At 39.2% G+C, this 22,607-nt stretch overlaps 1 protein-coding gene across 1 annotated transcript in view; it reads right to left on the bottom strand.

The window, feature by feature from the left end:
- Window positions 1–1,754: 1,754 nt before the first annotated feature.
- The window catches only part of LOC149075834 (zinc finger protein 423-like), a 122,396-nt gene continuing 101,543 nt past the window's right edge, over window positions 1,755–22,607 (bottom strand). The window contains exons 4-6 of the mRNA XM_089242150.1: window positions 14,571–14,921; window positions 10,210–10,371; window positions 1,755–8,636 (exon numbers count right to left, since the gene is read on the bottom strand). Coding sequence (XP_089098276.1) covers window positions 5,472–8,636; window positions 10,210–10,371; window positions 14,571–14,921 — 3,678 coding nt within the window. The 3' untranslated portion in view covers window positions 1,755–5,471. The remainder of the gene's footprint in view (window positions 8,637–10,209; window positions 10,372–14,570; window positions 14,922–22,607) is intronic.

The following is a 22,607-nucleotide window of genomic DNA, read 5'->3' as shown; positions in this document are numbered from 1 at the left end:
GCCGTGAACCTAACCGTGAAGTTTGTTTCTGTGTAATGCTTGTTATAGTGCTGCTATCTGTCGTAAATTTTTCAAACTATGATTGAAACGTAATGATTGAATAATTGTACCATTGTAGGCCTATTCCTCTCTGGTGAGACTTAACACTCTCCTCCTCTTCGTCCAGGTCCTTTGACCCAGGAAAATACAGTGATGATGCCAGGGCCGCAACTGGGGTGGGACAAGTGGGTCTGATGCCCCGGGTGCCAGACCAGAGGGAGCGCAAATTTCACCATTTTTCAAATACCTTCAACATTACAAGGAGGCGCAAAATGCGTGCTTGTCCCGACTGACCAAGCATCTAGTTGCGGCCTTGACCAGTGCTATATAAAATGTAGTAAGGGCTGTCTCATCCCTTTTAAGACGCTCTTGCCACTTTGACTCAGTCGGGTTGACTAGTTAAAGTCACCACGCACTTTGACTCGGGCATGGTTTTAGATTTGTTGTGTGACGTTGGACCTACAACAGTAGAAATATTTATTCATTGCACTTCACTCTCGATTCGGATTGCAGATGCCAGCACTAAAAAAATTCTGGAACAATACGTAGATACGTACTGATACTATTAGGCATAGGCGTACGCAGAATTTTCTCAAGGGGGGGTTTCAATTTTTTTCTTCTCAAGGAGGGGGTTATCTTTTCTTTTCCTGCAAAATAAAAAAATTTTTTCTTCCCGAAACCCCAACTTTGCGTACGCTAATGCTATTAGGTATACACGCCAGTGCCGTCTCAAGACCATTATGGGCTTCCTGGCTAAGTGATGTTTCTGAGGCCCTCCTTGAAAAATTATACACGCTCACTCCAGAAAATTTCAACCACATTTTTCGTTGAACAGGTGGGACCATGCGTTAAAACGGCACTGATTCACTCACATTTCCGCACAACTGACACGTTAGTAAACTGCCCGTGGGGATAGAACAATGTTGCTCTTTTGATTTCGTACAAACAATCCGGTGCCCATTGATAGAAATCTGTCAACCTCCCCATAAGGGGACCTACAGTTAATGCTATGATTTCGAACAAGTATAGTAAATATTTTTCAGAAAATTGGCACTCGCCGTAAGTGTTTGATTCTTTCACGTGTTCGCGTATGTCTGAGTGTTACTTTGTTTTATGTGTTTAGTGCTGCCATCTATCTCACGCAAACCTGGAAATGGAAAACAGCAATGTGTGTGTGTCAGTTTTTTTTATGTAAGTAATTTTTATTTCGAGGGTCATCAGCGAATTTCAAATCGTTTCTTCTCTCACAAAGCATTCACAAAGAGCTTGGAGCACCAAATTCTCGTCATTCCGAAGTGAATGTTTCTGGTTTAGGATAAAATTCTGACGGGGATTGAACTCACGAAAACATCCTTTGGAAATGGATGGGGAGGGGGGGAGAAGAGCCGGTGGGTCTGTTGCCCTTGGCGCTGGACCAGACAGGGCTGCCAAAATGCGTGCTTGCACCGACTGACAGAGTATCTAGTTGGGGCCCTGGCTGAATGGATGGGTTCGGTCGGACCTTCGTGATGTTCGTTTTTTCCCTTCTTACCGTTCGTAAGAGGGAAAAAATCACGAAGGCTCCGGATGGGTCCCATATCAATAAGAGGATGTCTTATGGAGTCCCCTCCCCACTCTTCCAATTCCTTTTATTTTCTAATGAGGATGTATAGTAAATCGACGAATTTGTTTCTGTATATAATATATATTTCTTTATTCATATAAACTGTGTACATTCGTCGTTATATCATAATATAAATATTTATATAGACAAGAACGTAATAAATTCATCTGGTTTGATTCACATACAAATATCGAGAACACATAAATTAGTAAAAAGAAAAAAAAAGGGAGTATCTCAAAGAAATGATTAACAATAAAAAAGAAGAGAAATAACACATGAGAGAAAGAATGTAAATTGCATTTAAAAAATATATCTAAATTCACAAACAATGGTTGAAGTAGAAATGTAGCATAGAAGTAAAAATTCGAGTATTATACACCGATATGTCGATTTCTTGTTTAGAGTTATGTGTATTACGAATGCATTTTAGAAGATAATGGGAATTAATCAATTTTAGAAGATTAGAGGAAAATTATTTTCAAAAGATTTTGACATTTTATGATAATTGATGAAATGGAAAGAATCTCTTAAAAAAAACAATGAAGATAATTCTGAAAATTGATAATGCTGGAATTAACTGTTCTTTTCGTATAAGAGAATGCCACCAGAATCGGTAACCTCGTATGGTGCGTATGTATAGCTGAGCAACCGTGACTAAGCTGGCAACCTCGGGGATCTTCAGCTTCAGGGGCCCCATGTAAGTTAATATATAAAGAAATGCGTAAGTTATTAACGTAGATAATTAGAGATAAGCTGTTTTCGATGAAAAAAACAACAACTATATAATTAATTCTGCCTGCCTATGCTAATAGGAGATCGTATTTATATAGTACGGTTATTCCATACTTTAGAGATCCTATACTTCTATAAGATAAATGCCCGTTTTTTTTTGTTTTTTTTTTGAAAGAAAAATCGCAAAGAATCGATTAAATTCAATACAGAGTGGTGTTACACTATTTCCTGATGTTTTCAAAATGGGATAGCAAGAAAACTGTGACAGTCGTTCTCGCGGAATATAAATGTGTGAAGTTAGGAGTTCATGTTGCGCTAAGGGACGTATTGTTACTAAAATAAAAAAAATTAACTTTTTATACGGACACCCGAAAACCCAATAAGAAAGCCATTGCCGTATCTCTCCTGATGCTAACAAAAATGTTTCCACGTTTCAAGTGCAATATTCACTGAGATATATTGCACTTAGAAATGTGGAATTTTTTTTGTTGGCCTTAGGAGAGACAGGGAAACAACTTTCTAATTTGGTTTTGGGCACTCGGTGTCAGTATAAAAAGTTAATTTTGATAACTATACATGCATGCCCTTGCAACATGAATGACGTATCTTGAATTCTTGACTTTGCACATTTAAATTCCGCGAAAATTACGTTAATATCTGTCGCCGTTTTCTTGCTATCTTATTTTGAAAACCATCAGTCGATTGTGGGACACAGCATTAAGTTGATGGAAAATGTTTCACATTGCAACTCAAATTAGTGTTGCTGCATGACGCAAAGCAAAGCTAGGAAAGGCAATGACTTCGGCTTCATTTTGGCTGACTACGTGTCGCGTATTTGGGCCCGAATCGGCAACCTTCTGTTCTGATTGTGGGGATACGTAGATCGGTAATTTAGCTTACTTTTGGTCACCAATCGGATAAATGTCTCGTTTCGATATCAAAAAGTAATCTCGATTGAATGATCCCCCTCCCCCTCAATCCACGCCCGCGTACACCAGTGGTTATGGGTGTTCATATTATGTGAGTTAGAAATATTGATAATAGGGATACGTAAATTTCGCAAAAAAAATTTTTTTTAATCATAAATTTCGCATTTATTCACAAAAAATAATTTAATTTTTCGCAAAAAATAAAAATTTAAAAAAATAAATAAAATATATTTAAAAAAAGCATATCATAGGCCCTCGGCTAAAATGATTGTTCTGAGGCCCCCTCTGCACTTGAGGTTTCTGGGCCGTGCTCGGTCAGACCCATGCATTAAGACGACACTGGTTGGATGTCACGTGTATAGTGCATTTATTTTAACTCTTTTCTGCTGCTGTGTCTTCAGCAGAATACTATGCCGTTCATCAATTTCAACATAGAGTAGTCTCGTTTATCCGACCTTCCGTATTATCCGACGTCCCACCGCAAAAAAAAGATCAAGCACCAACGGTTGAGCTTTCAGAATTTCACATAACGACGTAGTTAAGGCTCTAGAAACTGCAATTAAGTACATTGAGCAACAAGAAGAATCTACAGGAATCGACATAATTTTGCTGCAAAGATGACGAGATTTGGCAGCGAAGAAACAACACTCGTCAGGAGAAAGCAAACTACGATCAAAATGTTTTTTAAATCATCACAGGACTGAACTTTTCAAGTACTGTATTTAGCTTCAAAATATTCTGCAACTGTAAGTTCATTTTCTCACTGAAATTTTTCTGTTGTTTTGCTGTAAACATGATTATTAGGTTCGTAATGTGCAAAATTATAACATAGTTTAACTTTTAATAGGCTTTTCCTTAACCTCTGTATTATCCGACGTTCTGCCGGCCCGTTTATGTCGGCTAAGCGAGACTCTACTCATTTGTCAATTTATTTTTCGTAAAAATACCCTTAAAATTTGAGCACGAAAGATTTCAAATCTATTAACTTACTCCACAAAACATGTGCGAATGGAAAGTTTGATTCTCTCAAAATTGTTGATTAGCATAATTTTCCTACAGAAACGAGTCAACTGAACCCATATTTTAGGAGCTAGAATTTCATTGTCGAAAACGTATTTTTTTAGAAACTTATGCTGGAGTAATCGTCTTCATATTTATTGAGAAAAACAGCAATATAATGTTGTATAGTCAAAATTGGTGAATTTCGCATTTATCGCATTTATTTCGTGAATTCCGCATTTATCGCGGTTATTTCGTAAATACGAAATTTATGTATCCCTAATTCGTGAGCTTACCACTATTCTACAGCAGTGGTTCTCAAAATGTTCTGCGTGTCTTAGTGGCACGAAGCTGGTGACATTGATTTGCGTCTATCCGGTGCTTTGAAGCGGTTCTTTGTCAGACTATTCTAAGGAGTCGAAGGTAAAAATGTGGACTGGGGCCGAAATTGACAAAAGTTTTAGTACCATTGCCCTAAAGAAAACGGTACGGTCATGTTTATACTCAAGATTTTCTATCTCTGCGAATATTTCAATCTATAAATCCATCGGGATAACTTATTTAAAAGTTAACATTCTTCAACTCTTTAAAACAGGCACCTTCAACCTGTTTGCGCGAGCACCATAGCACTCACTGAAGATCCCAAAATTTCTAAATGTTTCCCCAGTATTTCGTGATCTCGAGGATTATTGAGCAGACCATTTAGTCAAAAATATCATTGAAGTGTTACGTGGCATCGTACTAATTCAAGTTTGAGCATTTATGCTAGACTCTTGTCATTTGGGTGCTTTCTTGATGGTGGGTGGGTAACTAGGCACATAAACGATGCTCGTGATTTAAAAAGTGAAGATCCCTGCTTTAAGGAGCGGAGAATGGAGATAAAGATGTGGGCAACATTGTAGTCTTATCTTGGTATATACAGGCAATTAAATGTGTGTACATGAATATATATCGAAAGTAAGTAACTTTGAACCATGCAAGGGGAAGAGCACCTTATTTAACAACCATCATCATCAAACTTTTGTACTTTCAAACGATCGAAAGAATCAAAATATAATAATAATAATATAATATATCAAAATATGAGACACAAAAACAGTCATGTACAAGGGTATCAGGAACTCGTTATTTTGTCTTGTTATAAGGCTTTGAAACACTCGAGCATATTTTCATTTGACAATGATATCACCACATTCAGAAACTGGAGATTCTCTGGTGTTGGTACCGGTACCACCAGCACCACCGGCAGCACTGCTTATACTTGAGATGCTACTTTCAGTGTCCTTGCTGTCGAGTGAAGTGTAGCTCTGTCCAAGGGATGATTCGGACATGTCATCGGTGGGTGAGGAGTCATCGCAGCTGTTTGACGTACGCACATCGTGCTCAGCGTTCATGTGGTGCTCGAGTTCCTGGAGGTTCTCGAACACGTCACCGCATACAGAGCAACAGTGCTCGAATTCTTTCTTGTGGGCATCCATGAGGTGGCACCGAAGGGCGTTTATGGAAGCGAAAGTCTCGGTACAGAGATCGCACGAGAATGTCGTCGAAGTTATGTGGACTCTCATGTGTTCTTTCACGTGACATTTTTTCGAAAACGTTCTCCTGCAGTGCGGGCAAGTGAAAGGTTTCTCTCCATTGTGCAGCTTCATGTGAAGCTTCTTGTTCTCCTTCCTGGCGAATCGTTTGTTACAGACAGTGTACTCGTAGGGTTTGTCCCCCGCGTGGACTCGCAAATGGACGTTGTACTCCTTGGACGAAGTGAACTGTTTGTCACAGTCGGAACAGTTTAACCTCGATTCCTGATGGTGCGTTTCGAGGTGATTTTCGAGACCGTCTTTAGAGTAGAACACTTTGTCGCACTCTCTGCACGGAAAAACGCTTTCACTTGTGTCCATCGGCTCTAGGCTGTGGAGCCTGAAGTGATGGTGTTGCAATTCAGTGGGCGTTTCGAGGATCTCAGGACATAGGGGGCACTGAATTCCGTTGACTTTCTGATCTCTTTTGCAGAGATGATTTCGAAGTTCGAGAATGTTTGGGAATAATCTTTCGCACTCGGCGCAGTGACACGAATCATCGGGGAATCCACCGAATATCTTCTGGTGGGTGAACTTGTGATTGTCTAATTCTGTCCTGAAGAAAAATTTCTGGTGGCATTGGCAGCACTCGTAAGGCTTAGAGTCGAGTCCGTGCTCCAACATATGTTGTTGGATTACTGCTGGCGACGTGAAAACCGCGCTACACATGTAGCAAGAGTAACTGGAGCACCCTTCGAAGGTGTGCTCTATCAAATGGCACTGAAGCTTCGCAGGTGAATCAAATATTCGTGAGCATAGACGGCAGAGATGGTTAGTACCTTCTTGTAGGACGTGAGAAGCGACGTGCACTTGGATGGCGGCTTCGGATTCGAACGACATCTGGCACTTTATACACTGGTAGGTTTTACGATGGGCGAGCATGTGTTTCCTGAGGTCGGCGAAGGTCTCGAATTTGACGAGACATTCCATGCACCTCAAGATATCCTCTCCTTTGGCGTGGAAACAGTTCTTACACATGTAGGAATGGCTGTCTTGGGTACCGGTGATTATGAGCTGCTGTATTGTGCTCTGTTGTCCACACACGCAACATGAGTACTGAGGTTCGGTAGTTTTCAGATGGTAATTGGCGTGAACTTGCACCTCGACATCGGACACGACTGTTTGCCGGCACACGACACACGGAGATGGTAAACCCTGCGCATTGTGTTGCTTCAGATGGCAGTAAAAGTCCTCTTTGGATTTCAGGACCATGTGGCAAACGACGCACGTGTTTCCGGTCACAATCTTGCAATGGGAAAGTTTGTGCTCCGCCAGAGTGGCAACGGACGGACATACCTCGTCGCAAATGTTGCACTTGTGTTTTGTAGGACTCACGGTGTGCGCTTTCATGTGGTTCTCCAGCTCAGTCCTAGATTTACAAGACTCGTTGCAATAAGCACAGAATAAACTTAAGGTAGCTTGTCCCGGTTTTTGCGTACCGGTTGTTCGAATGTTGTGCACTTGTTTCCTGTGCAGATTCAGAGACGAATCAGATGCAAAGGCAGCGTCACATATGTCGCAGCGTGCTTGCTTATTACCTGAAGTGAACCTATCGACGCTTTCAGAGTTCGATTTCAAGCTCAAGTTCTGTATCCCCTCCGACCCATTATTACCATTGGAAATGACTTCACCGGAGTGTGCTTCTTGAATATGCTTATCGAGAAGATATTCAATGTGAAATGCCTCGCAGCAGTACATGCAAGGATACGGCTTCTTGTGTTCTTGCAGATGCACTTGCAACTGCATCTCCGAAGAGAACAGCGTGTCACACAGGAAGCACCTGAAAGGATGATGAGCTTTAGACAGATGAACAGTTCGAACGTGGAACTGGAATTCAAGTTCGGATCTGAACACAGAACTGCATGACGAACACTTGTACATGCGACACTCATTGCTGTGTCGAACCGCAAAGTGCACCTGGATGCCGACCTTCGAATCGAATACCTCTTTGCACAGGGAGCACCGGTATAACTGATGGGCGTGTATGTCCATGAGATGTTTTTGTAACTGGTCCGGTTTCGAGAATAACCTTGGGCAACACTGACAACCATATTCTGTGCTCATCACCAAATAGTGATTGGTGACATGTTCACTCAGCATGTCCTCGGAAGAAAATTCACCGTCGCACTCGTTACAGTTGAACACTTTGACGACAGCATCCAAGTGACTCTTCAGATGCGTCCGGAAAGATTCAAAGTCAGCAAAAGCAGCGCTGCACTGGCTGCAGAGCAACGTACCAGGGATAGGGAAGTGAGGCATGCTTGCACTGTACACGGGCATGTCTGCCATGAAACTGTGCTGCCGCGGACTTAGGCTTCTCGTCTTTGCGTGATGAGGTTTCTTGTCAGTGGGGTCCCTAGGAGTAGTAGGAACAGCTCCTCCACCGAAATCGGGTTTCGGTGGAAGAATCTCATCGGTAGTGAGTGACGACGAAGACTTGCTACGACAGTTTTTCTCCTCTTCTACTGCATCTTCGTTGTTCGTTAAACTATGCTCAGCTAAAGTATGTCTCTGTAGCGCTTGCACGGTGTTGAACTTGGTATTGCAATACTCGCAGTCATAAGTGTCCCGAGGACATTGAGACGATTCGTTCTGTTGCGAGCCACGAGAATCCGGGTCGGAGCGTCCAGTGTCTGACGGAGCCGTGATGTGGAACTGCTGGACGTGATTCTCTAAGGAAGCCAAAGTTAGAAATTCATTTTCGCTGCAGAAACTACACGAGAACCCGGCCGATAGTTTTCCCGCGTCATCTTCTCGAACCTTTTGGAAGAAAAAAAAAAGAGAAACACATTTTAAATAAAGCCGATGGATAAAATGTCAATAATGATGATTAATTCAGATGAATTTAGACTTTATTGATCATATCAGGCCTTGGCTGGCTAAAATTACTCATTAAAGGAAGTGACCAGAAACATGAAACCCACACATCTTTGAGTAGGGTCTGTAAGCTAGAGTTTTTTCTGAGCTCTTTGCTTTTTGGATAATGTATTTTCCGATAAATTTATAATGTTAAAGTAAAAAAAAAAATGTTAATAGCCAGAGGTGCACAATCACCAGCCATACGGCTCACGAAAGATTTTTGTCAAAAGTATCTTGTGTGTTTACCTTCTCTCCCAATCTGCATTCCGAAATTGTGTTTTCAAGGAATATGTAACGTACAAAATTCACTCTAAAATACGTTATATTTATGTACATTTTTCTCTACCTGGAGCCGCATAACCCACTTCGTAGTCCTGAGACATTTAAAAGGGGGGGGGGCACATCGCAAAAACAAAGTGAGTGGGAAAGCGACGGTAAAGAAATCCATTTAATTTGTAAAATAATCTCGTTACTTGGATTTGGGGACTACAGAAATGAAACATGGTCAAAAGGGGGGGGGGGTAGAGGACGAGCCAGACTATCTTGTAGGCACCCGTGCCTAAAGGGCAGGTATTCTCAACCATGGACACTTTGTGCCAATAAGATGAAGACCCCGAACCCCTTTACAAAATAATATTCAGCACAGAATAATTAAAAAAAAAACAATCACTTAATTGTTTTCTTATCCAAACTAAGCCCCTTCCTTCTCCCGTGAAGCCTTTTCGAGGACAATTAGTTAAGGACTACTGCTCTAGGGCATTTTTCCTGGCTGAAAGTACTAGCATTCCAATTCACATACTTACTATGGAAAAACATTGCCAGATTATGTTTTCACCGCCCCCTCTGTATTATAGGGGTCTTAAACGCATGGCCCGCGAGCTGCATTTGGCCAAGCTTTCTGTTGAGGCCCACCGATCATTTTCCGCAAATGCTTGAAAACATTCAAAAACGATTAATTCTAGGATAAATTAAAGAAATAATTCTCGAATAAACGAAAAAAAAAAAATCTAGAATATGTGGAAGAAATAATTTCGGAAGGAAAATAATTATAATAAATGTGAAAGAAGTAATTCTCCAACAAATTGATAGGAATTCAGACTTGATGAAAGAAATAATTCCAGAATTACTGAAATAAATTCTTTTGGAATTTTTGAAAACAAATAATTTCCATTTCCGCCCAGAGGCCCGGAACGATTCTCAACTTTTTCGTTTTTTTACGATATATGAATTCATCATAAAAGGGCCCGTGAAAGTCTAGTCGACCCGCAAAAGGTCCCAGCCTGGGGGCCCTGTTCCAGGATGTGGAGGCCATGACGGTAAATGTGATAAATCCGGTGACTGCGTAATAACCAGTGATTATGCATAATCTCTTATTTATTAAACATTTACTGTAACATATAATTATATTTCACATTCATATTTACATGAATTTCATATTCACATTCATATCACATTCATATTCACATCATTTTACCTCCTTGTGGGGTCTGAAAATGTGCGAATCCGAAAAATTGTCTCGACGCTTAACAGGCGGGTCATTTGCGGACCCGCTGCGCTTCCTGAACAGGGCACTGGCCTCCCCATTCCTGTGAGAAGGTGAATTCGTCCGACGACCATCGTGCGTTGAAATATGAGCCTACGAATAAAAGAAAAAGAAAATACATTAAAATGTGCCGCATAATAAAATTAATTTGTAAACATATAAAAGGCGTTCCTCTTTTTATCATACTACAGTCGGATCCCGTTATAACAAACTTCAAGGAAATGAAGAAGTCACTTCGTTGTCAAAAAAACTTCATTACAAAGGAATTTCAGATTTTACGAATTTTTTAACATTCGTTAAAAAAAAATTCGTTGAAGCGGAATTCGATTATAAGGAAAAAATTGCTTATTTACGTTCTAAGATCAGTGTTTTCCAAAGTGGGCAACATCGGGGGGCGATGGAAGGGTCCAGGGGGCGGCAGACGCTTTGGATTTAGTACAGGATCTTACGGGTTGAATTGGGGGGGGGCGAATTCAAGTCAACCCCCCCTTCTTCAGAATGGGGTGATGGAACAGAAGTTTGGGAAACTATGTTTTAGATCAGTGGTTCCCAAACTTTATTTTCTCCCCGCACTCCCTTGGATAATACGTTTTTCTGTTAGAAAATTCAGGGCTTTTTTTGTGAAATTGATTAATTATCCATAATTAACTAATTTCTATGAATTCTTTTACTCATTGCTTAATGCCTTTTTGGCTATGACTAATATTTAACTTTGGCTTCATTTTTTTGAAAATTAATTCCAAAACGAAACTAAAAAAAAAAAAAAGTAATTACAAATAGTTCTTCACTTATTGATTCCAGCCACAAAACTATAAATTAATGTTTCTTTGACACGCCTGAATTTTTTGACGTTTTTCCTTAATAATGTGCGTTCACGACCGTTACGTACAACATGCTAATAACACGAGGTACCAATGTAAACAAACCACGAATCGCTAATCGGAAAAGAAACTTTTACAACGCAAAATTCATATGTGCCATTTTTGTCAGCAAAAGTCAGAAGATGAGGCGTCGGAACATTGGTTTAATTCATATTTTTTCAGGAAAATCGAGAAATTCAATTTTAATTATCATTTTAATTTTCCTGGATAATCAGTCATCATGTTGTAATTTTTTTTTCATCTCGCACCCACAAAAATGCTTTCTCGCACCCCAGGTTGGGAACCGCTGTTCTAGATAATGAAAAGAATGAAGTTAAATTTCAAAAATTACTCAAATCAATTAGGCGTTGAAATTTTTTTGGGTAAGCTTTACTTACTTAACATATTTAAGGCAAATAATCCGCAATTTCTTTTTAAATTTCTGTACAAGTACTGCGGAGAGAGAGAGAGAGAGAGAGAGAGAGAGAGAGAGAAATAGAGAGAAGCGGAGAGAACTGCAAATTCTTATACAGTATATGCATGCTCAAACGCGTGCAATGCTTGAAAGATTTCGCATCCAAAAGCACATGCAAATTCCAAAGCATTTTTTCATACGAGTGGGCTGGTAACTGGCACATTTCGAGAATGAATATCCTGAAACCATGTACGTTTCTAGAAAGGTCTTGAACAAATGTCCTGTAAAGACAGCTACATCCACATCTTGAAAATTTGAGAGAGAAAGTCTTGTCTTTTATCCTATAACTGCTATTTCAATTTGCAATTACAACTCGGTTAGATTTTTCAAAAATTTTGAAAGAGTAGATGGGGACATGCCGTATTTTAAATGAATGCCACATTATTTTCATTTACTCATGCATCTACTTCAGAAATGATCGTAAGTTTTTCCCTAATCAAAAAGTGTTTTCTTTCAGGGCCCACTCATTTTGAAACAGAAGAAATATGAAACATTCCGACGCGTAGATTCATGAAACATTCCGTGGCTTACGACAGATTTTATATTTTTTTGCACGCATGGTATTGGTTGAAATACATCCACCCCCACAAGCCATAGTAGAATAACCCTTATTTCCCCAACAAGTTAATTCTCTGAAATCGATTTTACGAGATCATTTATGGAACGTTTTCAACTCCCTTGTTGATTTTCAGAAACTTGTTTTGAAATTCGTTATAACGGATTCTTCATTTCGCAATATCGGAATTTTCAATACATTGTTCCATTGTAAACGTATTTAATGATTAGGAACGTTTTCGTTACAACTGGATTTTCACTATAACGGTATTCATTAAAACAGGATTCGACTGTAAATAGACATGATTTCTGGAAGGCCCGAGTAAAATAAGATGCGCGGGGGGGGGGGGGGAATGCCCTCAATTGTCTGACTTCTTTGACATATTTCTCTATTTCAAATTAACTATTCATTTTATAGTTTTCAAAGCGAGATGAAATGATCTTATCGGAGTTTCAAAAGATGAAACTTTTTTCAGACTTCCTTGAATCTCCAATGGTGCCTCAATTCGTGGGCCAATAGGGCGGAAGCTGAATTATTGAAGACTTCTGTGTTAATTCTGAATTTTTGTTTGTTTTGAAATTATTCCTATCACTATTTCTGAAATTATTTCCTTCATTAATTCAGAATTTACATTATATTTGAGAAATGACTTCTTCCATTATTACTGAATTTTTATTTATATCGAAATCATTTCGTTAACTAGTTACGAATTTACACTAATACTGAAATTCTTGTTCTTGAATTCAGAATTTTCACTAATTAATTTCACTAGTAGAGATTTCATCTCACTACTTTCCCAATAATGTTAATGATTTGTCATCTTTCAATTTGATTTCACATTCAGCAATAAAGTGCATCAAAGCTTCTGTTCTGTGTTATAGGCTTACAGTGGACGTTTTTCATAAACCGTTATGGAAAACGTTGTAAGCGGAAAATCAATTTAAACGAGAAATCTTGATAGAAAATAAGTCGTACTAAGCGGGAAAATGTTCTTAGTGAGAACGTTATAAGCGGGACTTACTTTATACACATGAACTTTCAAAAATGAAGTTTAATTTAACAAAAAAAAACTGATTTTAATTTATGAAGCATATTTACCCAATTCCTCGGAATTGAATTCTCATGCGGTTCTAAAATTGCAGGTATTCCCTCAAAAGGGCCGTTTGAATGAATTCTTTGAATTAGGGCCAATGTATTTTTTTCCTCAACATCTTTTAAAGATTTCGTATCTTATAATGCGAAACAGCATATTTTATTACAACCAAATATTTATATAGTGATTTTCAAACTTTTGACTCCAGTGGTACCCTTGTCCAGTGACATGTAGTCACTCATGAAAATGATAATTATTTAAATGACTCACACATTTAGAAGCACCTAGTGGCGTATTTACGGGGGGGGGGGGGGGGGTCAGTGGTCTATAGCCCTCGGTGGCAAGTTCAGGGGGCGTGGCAAATTTTAGGAATGAGTGGCAAAAAAAGTTAGCGGAATGGGAGAAGGGCGGAAAAATTTGTATGAATTTCAATAAATCCGCTTCTGCCTAGGCAACAAGGAGCTAGGTCAGTGAGTGACCAGAAGAGAGAACTAGTGAGTTTGCAAGCACATGAGTGAGCAAAACATGGATTTAGAGCGTGAGTAAGCATGTGAATGACCAAAAGAATAACCTACAGAGTGAGGGACTAGGCCAGTCAGTGACCTAGAGTGTATGTAAGCTTGTGAATGACAAAACGAATGACCTAGAGCATGTGTAAACGATCAAAAGAGTGACCTATAAAGCATACGGGGGGGGGGGGAATTCGAATAAAAAGAAGTCAAGAAAATTAGACTAGAATGGGAGAAGGGCAGCAAAATTCGTGTAGCCCACGCGCAAGGCCGGTTCGGACATTTTTCAAGTATAAGCGAATAATATTTTGGTGATAAACAATCACCTCCCTTCAATTGGCGCCTTCTGCGGTCGAGTAGTTCACAAGATTCAAGATTCAGCTCTGAGCCCACGGGCGGCCAAAGCATAAATGCGCCTCTGTAAGCACTAGATTGATATTTAACTGAGTCATGGTTGGATCATAATACAGTGAGCACCACAATATGTGATAATAGAAAATTGCTGAAAGTTGTTTTTTAATGATACATCAGCAACTACAATACTTGCCATGGCAACATTATCGACACCTATATGTGAACAGGGTCATTTAAGGAGTTTGGCTGACATTTTTGAGACCCCTTGATCCCAATTAATGTACAAAATCTCAAAAGTGAAAGCAAAGAAAAAGAAATCTGAAAATAAAACTTTGAATAAAAAGTGTTTCAGAAAATTCTGAATCGTAAGTGTCTGCTTTTGACCAGGGTGCCCTGTAAGTACGCCACTGCACACGAATATAATGAAAGAATAATTTGTACTCACATGAAGTTCGTCGGACGTGGCGAAAGACGAAGAACATTGAAGACACCTGAACTGATTAGCCGATGTGTACGCGTTGTTGTGTTCCTCTTTCTTGTGGTTCTGCATGTGCGACGTGAGTGCTGCCGCCGTGTTGTATCCGCGATTGCACACCGTGCACTGATAGGGTTTGCCGTTGTCGTGCGTCTTCATGTGGATCTTCAGGTGGTCGCTTCTGGAGAACGCGGATTCGCATTGAGTGCACTTGTACTTGCGGTCCCCGGTGTGCAGCTTGACGTGGCGGTCGCGGCTACGCTTGTGCTTGAAAAGTCTCTGGCAGAAATCGCATTTAAAAGGCATCTGGTCGCTGTGAACCTTAAGAAACATGACACCGAATCGTTAGTCATGATGACTCAGACAAATTCAATTCAGCATTAACAAATAAATTTAAATGCATAGCATTCGATTATATATGTAAAAAACAAAATTAATTGCGTGGTAAATACTTCAAATATTTTTATTTCCATTGAAATAATTTTAATTGAAATAAAAATTTTTAGGGGGGGGGGGCATTTTTTATGAAAATAATTTATTATTATTACAGTGAAACCCCCTAGAAAGGCCACGTAGGGTTAAATTTTTTTCTCTTTTCAGGAATTTTTCTTTCATACAGTATTTGCTTACAAGGAATCAACCAGCTTCCCTGAGGGACTGTTTTGGCTATCATCTTAACCCTTTCAATACTGACGGTACTTCTGAAATTATTTTTCTCACTAAGGGGCCATTCAAGTATTACGTCAGCATCGAAGGGGGGGGGGGGAGGGGGTTTCGGATTTTCTGACTTTTGATGACAAGAGGGGATGGGGATTTGAAGGTTGCTTACGTCATCAACCATCCCTTTTTGAAGAAATGAAATATTCTATGCTGCTGACGAAATTTTGCTGACATGGGGAGGGGGGTCAGTGTTTTGCTGACTTTTTGCTGACAAGTGGGGTGAGGGGGTCAAAAATGGCTGAAAATCTGCTTACGTAATACTTGAATGGCCCCTAATCTCCAATAACCAATTCTCGTGTAATAAATTTTTTCATTGTAGTTTTTTTTCTGCATTTCTATAAATTCCTATGTGTGTGTGTGTGTGAGCCTGTTTATCTATTTATCGTCGAGCCACTGCAAAAAACTTCGAGGGCCGCATGTGACCCGCGGGCCATGGACTAGGAGACTTGGTGGCTTTCAAGACCCCTGGACTACGACTTGTCAAGAATCCTCACCTAGAAGAAGTCTCGCCTAGAAGAGCCTAGGAGAGATGTTTGACTCTTGACATGGTGCCTTCCCCCCCCCCAATGCCTGATTTTGTCTACCTTTGATTTAATGTAGGATCTGATTCACTCGGAGACACCAAAAGAGGGAAGAAAATATTTCGGTCCACATATTTTGCCTTAAATGGCCAGTGTCAATACCATGCTACCATGTAATTTTTTCATTACGAAATAAATGCAGCCCTAAAGCAGTCAATTTAGTTACAGCTAAGGCCAGACTAAAAGCGTGAAAAGGGTGCACTGGATCTGGACCACAAAATATTCGGGCTGTAACCCCTAAGATAAAATAACGATAAGACGCATTACGTCCCCCCCCCCCCCGTCCGTTTAGATTCGGTACTAGGATTTTCAAGAGTAAATATGCAGACACGTATGTAAGTTTTTACTTCCGGCTAAGTATGGGACCCTAGAACCAGAAAATCACTGCTTTCGGAACCGTGATGCTGAGACGGCGTGGCATAGAATCCCCTCACAAGAGGGAACCTCGCTGAAATCTAGTCCAATTGTCCGGAGATTGAAGTCATTTATAAAATTTTGTTTAATATAAATTTACTCAAAAAATAAATTGAATAAGTAGAAAGGGATTTGGTCCTGGATTAGAGTGGCAGGCCTTGGATAGATGGAGAACTAGAGGAAAAGAAAATATGACTCGAAGATCAGAATATGGCACTATGGGCGGAAAAGTGTTAGGAAACACTGGTGCAGAGGACCACAGCTTTTTTTCTTATCTCAATCAGGCCTCAAATGTCTGCGCCTGGCACTAGGACCGTAACTACATATTTGGTCAGCCAGAAAGAGAGATATTTCTAAGACCCCCCATATTCGGTTTCGGACCGAATTGATCCTCTAACCCAGTGTTTCTAAATTTTTTATAACCCATGGTCGTGATGTGGTGGTCGAGAGGTCACGGCGACGGACTCGTATCGTCGGGAACCGGGTTCAAACCCCACCGTCACCACAGTGGTGGTCTGCTGTAGTTGGTTTTCTGTGTCTCACCACAGAGAGCAATAGGAGCACTATTTACGCACCCAGACTGTTAGGTACTCACACTTTCGGCTGGAAGTGACAGCTTACATATTTACACACATTTGGAAATCGTAGTACCAGATCTCATCGTGTAAGTCCCCTATAAGTATGAGACCCCGAGTCATGCCAACATGCAGCGGCGTACGCAGGGTGGTGCTCAGGGACCTGTGCCCCCACCCAAGACGAACAAAAATTTAAAAAAACATTTAATATTTCGGTGAAAAAATTTAAATACAGAAAGAAATTACCCTTTATGTATATGATATATTAACCAATTTCTGTTGGGGGTGGAAAATTTTTTCCTCTCCCCTACCCTTCTGTGCCCTTTCCAAAGGTCGATCCTGCATACGCCCCTGCTCACATCGGTAAGATGGCCCTGGTTCTATGGACAACTTTGCTGGATTCTGAAAGTACATATCTTTCCCACCCATATTTCACTTGAAAGCTGTATTATTTTCACAGCTCTATAAAAGGGTAAAAGGGGGGGGGGGAGTGCCCTTCACAACTTGTCGTGGCTCCCCTTTCATTTAATTTTTACCCGTGGCTCCTTTAGAACGTACCAAGACCTAAAGGAGGCCCATATGGCCCCAGGTTGAGAACCACTTCTCTAACCGTTAAATTCGATCCGACACGCGGGGGGGGGGGGCAGCAGGCCATTTTACTCCCCCTCCCTAATTGCTGGCCCTGATTGAAGACATGCAAAACGAAATATTGAACGATGTAGGAAGGGCCGGTGTGTAATAATCACTGCAATGGTGCTTTAAGCTACAAGATCCGCTGTATCATCATCATCATCATCATTATTATTATGGGAAGTATTCACTCATTTTTTTTAATACATTTTCTTGTTGATGGTTTTCAGGGCCCAGAGGATGTCATGCATAAAACGGATAAAAGCTTTTGCCAACTGGACTTGTTTCCCGCGGAGCCTTTCCCATGGCGCCCGGGCGATGATGATGATGCTGCTGCTTCGCGGGAGGTGCACAAGGGGGGACCCCGAAGGTTTCCTTAGTATCCCCCACGGAGAGCGCGGACCCGTGAGGAGGATTGTTCCGTTCCCACTATACACAGTAAATGCATGCAGACGCCCGTTACCACCACCACCACCACTACTACTATCGCCCCACGATAGATAGGAATGGAAGGGAAAGAGGAGGGTGACCCGCCCTCCTCCAAGATATCTTCATTAGTGAAGGACACACGAACAGACGGGTCCTCGCTGCTGGTGGGCAACTGCTTGGGATGTTGCGTTCAACTCGCTCTCTTGCTGCTGCTGCTGTGTGTTGAAGATGAGCCGCGGGAGGGCGGTGTGCTAACTTCCACAAGGGTTGCTATGCGTCTTGTTCCGGCGCCAAATCTTGCCAAGATTACAACAAACCCCGAGCCTCGTCTGTCAGTTTCAAAAATTTACACAGGGAATCCCATATTGATGATCAGCAAGTGCAGGGTCCGCACTACATGGCAGGATGTTCACGAGACAATGTTACCGGGGCCCTGTGTGGCGATACCTTTTTTTTTTATAATTTCACACTATATATATTTTTTTTAAACCAACCGCATAATCAAAATAAGGAGGCCAGATTTAAGTCTTGTCCTGGGGGGCTCCTAAAAATCCTGTCATTCTAGGGGTTCAAGAATGTTAGGAATAAAATGAGTAGCTTATTATATAATATATATTATTTCAATTTGCATATCAATCGATTTTTTTCTTTCAGTTTTTTCTGTGTATTTCCTGTTCATGTCATACTGCATCGGAAAATATTCCAAATTTTAATATTTTCTAATATTTAAATTTTATCTGTTTATTTTTCTTTGATTTCCATATTTTTTAAATTTTCACATTTTATCCGATTTTTTCTTTATTTTCAACATTTCAACTAATTATTTTATAAATTTTATCTGATCTGCTTTTAATTTTTGCACATAATTTTAACTCCAAAAAATTATATGAAATGAAAAAAAAAAATAAGTGAGAGGAAATTTTAAAAAAGCGTAGAAAAATATGGAAATAAAATTTGGGGAAAAAGTCCTTAACTAGGAGAAAAATATTAAAATACTGAAAGAGTAACTAAAAAAGGAGGGGAAAAAAACCCTTGAAACTTTGGAAAAAAACACCCCTGTAAAATTGGAATTTCTAACTGAAAATTTAAAAAGATTAAATTAAAAATTAAAACTAATGTAAACAAACAAAATTCTCATTTCTTTCTCATAATAATTAGAAATAGATGAGTAATAAATAATGAAAAACAAAATACTGAAAAACAAACAAACATCCCATCGATAACAGTTTGATTCGTAATACAACAAACATGCATCCAATAGCCTACGTGAAAAATTTATTTCACATCTGAATTTTCAATAGAAATATAGTTTTTAAACTGAAATTTCTTGTTGATGTAAATGAGAGACTCGTAACGAAACTATTCGTAACTATCCGTATTACTACATACTTTTAAAAGAAAAATATAAGACGTTAAAAGAATATAATTTCGTTAAACGAAAATACTTCCAACAAAAAAATAGTCGTTACAGAAAAATAATGCTAAATGTCCAGAGCCGTCATCTCAACTTTTTCCAGGAGGGGGGGGGGGCAGGGAGGGCCCTTGCCCCTCCCCCTAAATGACGGGCCTGTAAATATCACATGCGTTCACGAAAATCTGAGTGATCCAATGAGAATTTCGTTTTTTGAAGTTCGTTTTCTGGGGGGAAATATATTTGAAGAATAAACTTATTTGTCTTATTTGCAGTACGGTATCACATTTTCTTATATTCTTCGTCTGTGGGAGAATCTGGCTTGTGCGAAAAGCTGCAGTTTACTGTACTTCATTCATGCTCAACCCATGTTCCTCCGAGTCATCATATGTGGCTTTTAACTTAATTTTATAAAAATTAACAAAGCAGCACATAACCAGATTCTTTAAGTAACCCCTGGCACATTTCCAGACCAATTGAGTGACCCGGGCACAATTCTAGATCACTTGATTGACCCGCAACACGTTTCCAAGACACGTTAGTGACCCACGGCACATTCACAGATAACTTGTGTCTTGGGGCGTTGTTGCGGGTCACTTAAGTAGTCTGGGAATATGTCACGGGCCACTATGGTAATCTGTATAACACATTCCAGACCACTTAAGTGACTCGCAGCACGTTTACAGATAGATCATTCAAGTGACATGCGGTGTCTTGAATTTACAGATCGCTTGTGTCCCGCGACACGTATTCAAACCAATCAAGTGGCCCGCACTCTTTAAAAGGTTGAGCACCCCTGCTGAACTTGAAAAAATGATCAAATTTCGGTAAATGTCCGAAATGGTCAAGAAATGTCCAACAATTTTCTCTCAACAATGGCTCTAATAACGATGTTTTCGGTTCCACGGGTCCCTGCTAAACGCCAAAACTCTGCCGCCAGACTTATTTCGTTGCCCAGAGTACGTACCCCTAGCTTTTCCACGGTGTTTCCAAAAAAAAAAAAAAAAAAATATGCACTTTAAAGCAATGCAAACAAATATTTGTCTCTTAATAACAGTTATCCCCAATTTATAATATCCCAAGAATAAAAAAAACCTCTCATAATTGGGTATTTTTACTAGTAAGTAACGAGAAGAATAGAATGTTTTAGTAAAATAGAAAAAAAAAAATGCATATTTGAAAGGCTATAAAAATAAACTACTGTATATAATAATAATAATAATTCAATGAAAATATACGAAAGTAAATATTTACGAAAAACATTTAATGTATTCATGAAAAAAAAAATTTTTTTTTCAAAAAATATTTAAAATAACTATTATTATAATAATATCAAAATAATTATGCACATACATATATGAACAATACACAGAACTAATAATGGATGTTAGGAGTTAATGCATACATAACAAATAAAATGATGCAAAATTTCATTCTTTTCCCATATAAAATTTTAAAACTTTGTCTTAATAGATTCTTTATCAGTGCTTCTGTATAATATTATCTCCCCATTGTCTCAAAAGTAGTATATAGACCTAAACTACCGAATTCATAATCTCCGATTTGGAAAAGTTTATTTGATTCTGTTGATAAATTGCTATAAACTGATATCAAATGTTAATCAAAACTTCTCTTTATGAGAAAAATAATTTTGGAATAGGAGGATGTGGGGGAATATTGATATGTTTCCGAGCAGTGGCTGATATAATACTGATAATTATCCGGTTTTTTTTCTTCATGAATAAAAACTTAATTGGTTTTTTTTTTACTCGATGGTTCATCCACCTCGAATAACAAATACTCGATCTATTTAGCAGGAAATGCTAAAAGAGGGATTTTCTCGTCCGTGACGTCCGCAAATCGAATAATTTTTAGCATCGACTCGATATAGGAAAGAACAGGGCTCTTCTGATCAGGTAAAAGTCTGTCTCGGACTCATGATGGTGATCGAAAAATAGACAATACAATGGACAAGGAAATGGAGAAAAAAAAAAGTAAGATGAGATGTATATTTCCTTTTGTACACATAAGTGGAAAACAAATGGAGCAAATCCACGAGCTTAAAAAAATGAGAAAAACAAGAATTTTAGTGATACACACTTCTTGTGTCTTGTGGTAGGTGGAATCAGTGAAATGACAATTACTGTGTTAAGATGATAAAAAAAAAAAATCTGGAAAAATATTCTATTTAAGAATTTCTTACCAACATTAAAAAAAATGTTATTAGGAAAAACAAAACAGTTTGCAAAGTTTCTCAAAAAGGTAAATTTTTGCCAATTTGAATCCTAAAGGTCCCGCTTAGATTGTACCCTGGGTGAGGTTTGGACATTTTGCTGCACTGTGACGAACAGTTTTATAGTTGAATCCCTCCCCAGTGGCGTACAACGGATTTTCTCAAAGGGAGGGGGTTTTTTACACTTTTTCCCCCGGGGTGGAGGGGGAGTCTTTAAATATAAATCATAATATCGGCTCAAAGTGGAGGGTTAACTCCAGAACCCTTCTTTTGCTTACGCCAATGCATGTCCCTCCCCCACCACATGGACGAAAACCGTAGGACTTCATTCTAGAAGACCGATAAACTCCCCCCCCCCCCCACCCAGAGAAAATTTGAAACATTTCGCACATTTACAAGAAAATTAATGTAGGGCACCTGCTAAGAATTCTGGCTAGAGATCTAAAGGAGGAGGGGGCATTTTATGGTATATATGTGTGCATGTTTGTTGATAAGGTTTTGATGCGAAATGTCTAAATTGATAGAACTTCTATCTACGGATTTGCTAAGACAAAGTTAAATTGAAATACACGGTCATAATGTGTTTTAATGACGTTTTTTGTGTTGCCCCTAATATTGCGAAACGAAATTAATTTCGATTTTTCTCTCTCCCCCCCCCCCCATAATAACCAAACTATTCTCATATAAAGCATTTAAAACGGTGGAAAATATGAAAAACTTCTATTATAAAGTGATTACAAATATACGTGTAGTTACATATATTTTTTAAGAAACCAGTTACGCATCTCAGTGCAGTATTACTTCAGTTATTGCAGTTATTCTGCTTGCATAATTCCAAAAGACAGAACTCAGTTTCAAAAAATTCCCATGGATTACAAACATCACCTCTTGTAAATCAGATACGCAGACTATTTATCTAAAAATTGTACCGTACGTAGACTTCATATGATTAGAATTCGATAGTCGTAGACCTCATCTAATGGAAATTAGACCATACTTTAATTTCATCTCCTA

Source organism: Pholcus phalangioides, unplaced genomic scaffold, assembly GCF_987345545.1.
Source record: "Pholcus phalangioides strain wild (caught in Gottingen) unplaced genomic scaffold, Ppha-v1.0 ptg000015l_1, whole genome shotgun sequence".
NCBI classification, from domain to species: domain Eukaryota; kingdom Metazoa; phylum Arthropoda; class Arachnida; order Araneae; family Pholcidae; genus Pholcus; species Pholcus phalangioides.
The sequence above is the reverse complement of the archived record's forward strand: the minus strand, read 5'-3'. Positions and strand labels throughout refer to the sequence as shown.